We start from the raw sequence: 7,408 nt of genomic DNA, 5'->3' as shown, positions 1-7,408 counted from the left end.
GATTCTATTTGTTCGAAATAAAATTTTACTGAGCCCTGGAGGAGCTTGTTTAATGTCCGGGTTCAAGTCTCGTAGCATAGCGACGGGCTATCATAAATCATCCTGCTGATTCCCAGCTGCTGCCCCAATATACACGCGCTGCCAGTAAAAGTCTGGAACAATGAATGGTACACATGCCTGCAAAGACGACTGAGCCACATGAAAATAACAGTTTATAATCACACCAACCGGGCAACATGTCGATCATATGCAATGCGCTCTGAATCTTACAAATAAAAGCTGAATTTTAGATTCGCTATTGTTAAAATTCATGTTTTTGACCATGTTTTACTTTGTCGTTTCTTAGAAACGGTAAGTAAACAAAAAGCGCAGCTCAGAAACAGAAAACAGAATGTGGGAGAAGTCGCATAATGCAGACACCGCATTCCCGCTCACTCATTTTTCAAACTCTACCACATTTGTTCAGCACACCTGCTCATCACGACGACCCGAACCGTACCGTAGCCTACGATCTCTGAAGTCATTTGCACTAAAGCCAAACCAGTGGATTACTGGACGAGAAAGAAAAAAAAAACGTATAGATGCATACTGACGCTATGCGCTGTGGGTAAGGTAAGGACTCAGTGTTCAAACAAACAAACAAACAAACAAACAAACAAACAAACAAACAAACAAACAAACAAACAAACAAACAAACAAACAAACAAACAAACAAACAAACAAACAAACAAACAAACAAACAAACAAACAAACAAACAAACAAACAAACAAACAAACAAACAAACAAACAAACAAAACGAGGTTTAGGTTTATGGGGTTTAACGTCCCAAAGCAACTAAGGCTATGAGAGACGCCGTAGTGGAGGGCTCCGGAAATTTCGACCACCTGGGGTTCTTTAACGTGCGCTGACATCGCACAGTACACGGGCCTCTAGAATTTCTCCTCCAAAGAAATTCAACCGCCGCGGCCGGGATCGAACGCTTTCGGGTCAGCAGCCGAGCACCATAACCGCTGAGCCACCGCGGCGGCTCGCAGCAACGAAGCGCAGCAACTCTTCAGCGCTGCTTCGCTGCTAGAAAGCAGTTATTTGCTGCCAGAGCAGAGTCAATTATGGCGAACCTGATTTTACTGCTCTTTCTTGCGCCTAGATATGCCTAGTAGCTTCCGCAACAATGAAACGAAAGAACGTGCACAATACTACGAGCAAGCATTTCTGTCCATTCAAGTGACCACTTTGTTATGTGAAGTCACAACTGGAACCTCAAATCCCCGACGTGTGGTAAGGGCGGAGTGCGGGTGCGGGCGCAAGCAAAGCGTGTCAACTTTCGGCCCGACTTCTCGACTTATTTTCAAGCTCTCTTGAATCTCTCTCGTTTTGTAATTTCTCTGTGCACGGAAATAGAGCCACCTCACATCATTGAACATGCAGAATTTCCCTTCAGCAGAGATCTCCTTAAGGTTCTCCCCAGAGTGGTTTTAGTACTTCGATCGTTACCTCTTGCTGATCCAGGAATACCCTTTCCTATTATACCTGTTATCTTTTAACTCGTAATTCTTGTTTCCCCGAGTGAAAAAGCGTATTCATGCGCGCAAAGCTGGCACGCGAAAGGCGAATGCAGATTAAGGATTGCAGTAAGGAAGGTGGGGCAGGGCGCCGTCCGCTTATACCTCGCTCTCTTCCCTTTCCGCCTTTGTTCCCCTCTGTTATCCCTAAGAGGACAGTGGGGAGAAAAGGAGCGTCTCAGAAGCGGAGCGACTCTCTCCTCGCCTTTACCCCATTATTGAGGAGATGGCTAAGGAGAGGATTCGGTTACGCATTGTTCGAGCCACACAGTCCCTCCTCCCCTACTCTCCTCGTTGACGTAGAGCCTGAGGCGGCGACTGTGGTCCCCTCTTCGTCATTTGCTGTTCCTCTATCGACCGGAAATCGGTAATTTGATAGCGGCCGCCGGGTTAGGAAGAGGGGAAAGCTCGTTGATGGTATCGCGGTTGGAGCCCCCCCTTAACGTTGGCTTCTCCACTCTCTCTCTTTCGCGCTCTTGATGAAGGAGAGGAGGCGGAAGATGAAGAGGAGGAGAATATTTGGCTCCCGCGAAAGTATTTTACGCGTCGACAACAGGATATGTTCGTATACAGGCCGGCAGTGGCGGTGGCTTTTAGGAATGACACTGTCGCGGGTCCGCTAATAAGGTTGGCTCCTGTGGCTGCATCGCCGGGGATGTTGTGTCCTCCGTCCGACGTGCCCGCTCCCTGCCACTCCCCCGACGCGCTTCCCTTTTCCCGCTATCTGTCGGTCCTCAAAGAGGCTGCTGTTGCCTAGGCTCTTCCCATACGTTGTTTCCCCTGAGCGTTGTCGGTGGATCTTTCGGGAGCGCTCTTTCTTAGGGTCCGCCGTGGGAAAAGGCTCAAGACAGCGATGCGCCGCCGAGGGATTGGGTTTCGGCAGACACAAGGGAAGAAAGGGGAAACTTTTTCTCGGAGTTCTTAAACTTACACTCAAGGCGCGCACTGAAACAGGCACGGGGCTTTGTCTTCGGCTCAGGCAGCGAGCGCCTGCAACAGGGAAACAATTCACGCCGGTTCGACAACTTTCTTGCCTTTAGTGGGAAGCCTGTTGCAGCAGAGGCGACCGTGTTCCTGCCCCAGTTCTATGCAGCGAGGATTGTAAAAGGCGGCGCTCCTGTCATCGTACTCTACAGAAGGTGTCCTCGCATGCTGGTTCAGATGTCCAGGGTGCTTAAATAGAATATTGCAGCTGAAATATACACAGCAACAGTGACAAGTGCTTTTGATGTGTCACAGGCCCCGTTAGACTGAAACAAAGAAACATTGTGTCGGGCTGAATTGCTGTTCCAGCGTCGTTGTTTGCCTGATACGATCTACCACTCCGCAAGACTCTCAGAGCTGCACAGAATTTCCGCGAGGGAGCAGGCACAAAGAGGCTTTGTCGGCAGGGTGCGCAACTTTCCTTCTGGGTCTGGGGATTAGCAGCGAGGATCTGCTGGAAGTACTGCGAGTGAACGGAGAGCAGCGCTCGGTGGCAGGGAAACCTCGTTCCGCCCAGGAGCACCAGGATGTCGGGATTTTCGTTGCGCCGGCACTGGAGCCTGCGGAAGAGCGCGACCGGAGACGATCCTGTTAATTCGGGGGATTTCTTTTCAAACCTTTGCTCAAGGACAGTCGATGGAGGGAGCTCCCTCTGATTGCGAAAGACGGGGCTCAGACGCATCAGGTGCGGAGCACGAACCACCGGCGACACAGAACGGGAGGGTATAGGGGCTCTGTTTGCACTAGGAGTGATCTGCTTGTTGCGTGCTTGTCCTACGTGAGTGTGCAAGCGAGTACTTAGAGCCTAGAACAACCTGTGCCTTCCTCCACAATTTTGAAGTGTGTTTCAGTGACTCGTTGCGAAAAGAACATGTCGCCGGTAGCATAAGGACACCTGTGAGTGGCGTGATGCTGACACAAGGTAACAATTAATTTTTCCATACCTTGAGCTTGGCGCATGATAACTAAGATGCTTATGCGCCAGTAAAGTCCACGCAGCCACATAGCCACAAGGTAAAAATTACTTGCAATAATACTTAGTGTTTGCAACTAAACAAAAGTATAATCCTTAGCTTAGTGGAATACAACCTTATATCAGAACTACCTTTCTGCTCCTCTCGTTTCCCGCCTCTTTCTTCGCATTTTCACGAATTTGTTCAATCAAATATTTCCTCTCTTCACAGAAGAAGAAATTCTGCACTTGAATAATAACAAATGGTCCAAAATAAAAGTAAGAATAGAAGAGGGAAATATGAACGAACTGCAGCACACTTCACGCCATCCAGGGCCAGGAAGCGACTATTCCAGATTACTCGCTGGAGAGCATCCGCAGTTCACTCAACCTACTCCACCTTGAGGGATTTCCCTAAAATATTGGAACAGTGCCGTTCCCACTTCGAGTTGGGGGAGGGGGGGCTTGGCCTGGCCCTTCAGAGCTGGCATATATATGGGCTCTTGTTATTGCGGTGGGGGTCCCTTATCACTGGGGTATCAGTTGCTAAAGCCGGCGTCGTCGCTTCGGCGGTCGCAGTTGTTGCGATGCGCGCCTCTTCTTACAATCTTTGCCCTTACATCTCTTCCAACACTTCTCTGTCCACACGGAGTGGTGGCGATCGTGGCTCAGCTCGAGCCACTGGGCAGGCCCTTGCAAGTTTCTTTTCATTCTTACTTCACTCGTAACAACAACACTTCGAGTTATTGATAATTCGCTTTCGCCTTACTATATGGTAGCTGTCCTGGTTGGCTCAGTTGGCAGAGCGACTGCCCCGGGAAACGGTGGCGCCGGGTTTGAACCCTTCTTTAACTACTAAGGTTCTGTGGAAGCTGTATAGTTCTCCTTTGTAGCCGCATAGCTCCGCATGGGTGGATGTTAATGAGTGATAACTCCCTTATTAATAATAATATCAATTTTTCGGACTTAAAAACAGCGACCTGAATTATAGTTCAAGAGCGTAGCTTTTTGAGCTTGTTTGTGCATGATCATAGCGAGATAATATAGCGCAGAGTAGGACAGGACACAAGCAGACAGGAACAACACAGGAAATAAAATTTGTTGGAAGTTAGCGCTAGTGTTGTTCCTGTCTTCTTGGGTCCTGTCCTACTCTGCGCTATATTATCTCGCTATGACCTGAATTAAATCAGAATGTGGGCGGGGTAGTTTCCGCTCAAGACAAACCACGCCGACAACGCAGTTCGTGGGTAATATAGTTCCCATATACGGCTACTGCTGACGAGCCCGTTTTCAATGGCTTCGCGCCCTGCGTGCGCCCTCTGTGCATGTGCCTCGGGGTAACCCTAAGTGCGCACTCACCCGGCAGCCCTGGCCTCGTGGCGTTGGTCGTGCCGCGACTTCCTGTCACGCGCGACCCTCTCCGGCTCGGCGGACAGCGACAGCGTCGAGCTGGAGTCCGTGAACGACGATTCGAACAGGCTGCTCCTGCTGTCGCCCGCCCACGAGGCCTGGTCTGGGACGGCCGACAGGGGGCGGTCACTGACGCTGCCATCGTCACGCACCGCTAATCCGTGGTCCTGAATACGCACTAGACTCCCGCAATCGCTTGTAGGGTCCTTTTCAAGTATATCACAACGCCAGATTGCGGTGACCATGTCGACAGTGGTTATCTAAGCTTGCTGCTTAGGCTTACGCCGGTGCTGCCTGAAGTTTTCGAAATAGATTCTTGGAGTGTTGCACAATAACTGAACAATCCTGTAGGCATAGTTCTTCACTGGACGACAGAAACGAATGGGCATTTATTTCAGATCTCCGTACCGGCGCACTCAGAAGTAAACGGAGCTCGCTCCACTGTATGAACGCATTAGCTTCTTTCCTTATACACTCTGAAAACGAATACACCTATATGGGACTGTGCACTGCCTTTAATAAAAGGGAGTGAGCTAAAAGGCAGCTTCCTTTTCACTCCTTTCTCTTCAGAATGCGCAATGATATACTCACAAAAGGGTTATATTGCACTCATGTACGGCATTATCAACCTTTAACATCGCACATGCCTAGAAAATATCTCAGAATGTCTGCATGAAGGGCAAAGTTTCTGAGCTTAAAATGGTCTCTTCGGACATAGTTAGTACACGCTTAGAAAGCAGATTAGCCCACCTTCCCAATTTTCTTCTTGTTAAAAAAAAATTGGAGGGTGAGATTAGAGGATAATTCTCTCCGGGCTTGCATGTATTGGAACATCAAATACGCTTCCGTGTCGCAAAGAAGGTAATAGAAATTGGGCTCTGCGTCGGTGATCGCAAAAGCTAGCGCGCTGTGTAGCCAGCCGCACCTGAGAAAGCCGTGTAAGCGGAGTTGGTGAGGTACGAGCAGTTCCGGACGCTCGGGTACACGATGTCTTCGATGCAGCACGCCTTGACGGACCAGTCCTCCAGCGAGATCTTCTCGGGGATGCCGGGAAGCACCATCGACGCCTGCGTCTTTCGCTGGCCGACGGTCGGCCGCATCTTTCCTGAATGAAGAATGCGAAGCCGAAGTATAGACAGATTTTGTGTCTTCATGGAGGAAGCCTAGAAATAGCTACTGTGCGTTGAAATACAGCGTTGGAGCGCGTTGGTTCATGACTTCTTGAAACAGAGCGCACGAGACAGAGCACACGGTGAATGAAATGGACACGGACACTGGTGTCTGTGTTGACTTCTTTCGTACCGTGGAGAGAAGCGACGCGCGCGCCGCTGCCGCCAATCCGGCCGTGGTCCTGAAGACGCCCTTTTTACTTTAGTCTTTAAGGGGGGGGGGGGGGGGGGTTAAGTACACTGTGAACAGAAAGGTGTAAAAAGGGAGTAAACTCTACTCTTGAGAGAACTTTTTGGCGGGCTAGTTGGTCAAGCACCCTGTATCGAACAGCGCGAACACAGACAAGCACAAGAGACAAGGAAACAGACGAACACAGCGCTGCGTTCGTCTGTTTCCTTCCGCAAAGCGGCTTCCGTCCAAGTTTGCTCTTATTGCTGTTTATACTAGAGGCTACTCATATGTAACCACTGATAACCCGTTCCTTCAGAAGGCTTAGCGACTGTTTCACCCAAGCAAAAGCAGCATGGAAATTTTTGAAACTCCTGGTACATAGAAGCACCCAGAGAGATTACGGTGGGAAAGCCGGATGTCTAGGCAGATTTGCTGTTCGGGAATGACGGGCGACTCGATATGGCGTCTCAGTGTCGAGCTTGCTGGCCACCTCAGGACGTCACGCGGCACGAGCGCCACTCACCGGTGTTGCTGAGGGACGAGAGCGTCTGCAGCAGGGAGGCGATCTGGCTGTAGTCTTCGCTGCCGCGCTCGGTGCTCGGGTCGTCGTAGTCTGGCGGAGCCACCGGCTGCGTCAGCTGGTTGGAGTCGGTCGCCGCCTCGTTCCCTCTCCCGTGGTGGAGCGAATCCCTCACCTCGAGCTTGGCCCGACCTCGCGGTGCCTCGGCGCTGCCACGCGCCTTGGACATGGCGCCGTGGAGGGACAGCTTGCGCAGCATACGGGCAGCTGGGGATCTTCTTTTCTGCGGGCTTTCGTGAGCAAGAGCCGATTTTTGGATGTCGAAAGGGCAAGGAACGGCAGTAATTGCACTCGAGCTCTTGTGGCACTGTAACAGGTGTAGGGACGAGTTTCAGTTTCATTATATTGTCACCGACAAACCTAGCAGGGAGCAGGACAGCACAACCGTTCACCGGGGTGAGGGTCGCCGAATAGCCGTGCTCATTTCGAGACGATGAAGACGCTCGGCCACGCACCAAGATATAAGGTTCGGCCGCATGGTGGCGCCGGAAGAGTGTCAGCATTGTGGCACTATAAGACTGAATTGGTTCGGTTGTTGCAGGCCGTGTTGTTTTGTCATGCATTGTTTTATGTTCTTT

General features: G+C 50.6%; 1 protein-coding gene across 1 annotated transcript; it reads right to left on the bottom strand.

Moving 5' to 3' along the window:
• Positions 1-2,720: 2,720 nt before the first annotated feature.
• LOC149370905 (uncharacterized) lies at positions 2,721-7,029 on the bottom strand. Its single transcript, XM_089578815.1, has 5 exons — positions 6,774-7,029; positions 5,835-6,014; positions 4,859-5,012; positions 2,897-3,107; positions 2,721-2,813 (listed from the first exon to the last, which is right to left on the bottom strand). The coding sequence occupies exons 1-5, from the start codon at positions 7,027-7,029 to the stop codon at positions 2,721-2,723; spliced, it is 894 nt and encodes a 297-aa protein (XP_089434941.1).
• Positions 7,030-7,408: the final 379 nt, after the last annotated feature.

Source organism: Amblyomma mixtum, chromosome 1 (assembly GCF_055824585.1).
Source record: "Amblyomma mixtum isolate Tamu chromosome 1, ASM5582458v1, whole genome shotgun sequence".
NCBI lineage: Eukaryota > Metazoa > Arthropoda > Arachnida > Ixodida > Ixodidae > Amblyomma > Amblyomma mixtum.
This window is presented reverse-complemented; position numbering and strand designations above follow the sequence as displayed.

Bases quoted from the DNA above. Each gene is read 5' to 3' on its own strand.
- LOC149370905 (XM_089578815.1), bottom strand. From the start codon at position 7,029: ATGCTGCGCAAGCTGTCCCTCCACGGCGCCATGTCCAAGGCGCGTGGC. The intron at 5,013-5,834 runs GTGCGGCTGGCT...CGGCCGTCCCAG, and splicing joins CGCTTACACGGCTTTCTCAG to ACCAGGCCTCGTGGGCGGGC. The intron at 2,814-2,896 runs GTCTTGCGGAGT...TCTTTGTTTCAG, and splicing joins AATTCTGTGCAGCTCTGAGA to TCTAACGGGGCCTGTGACAC.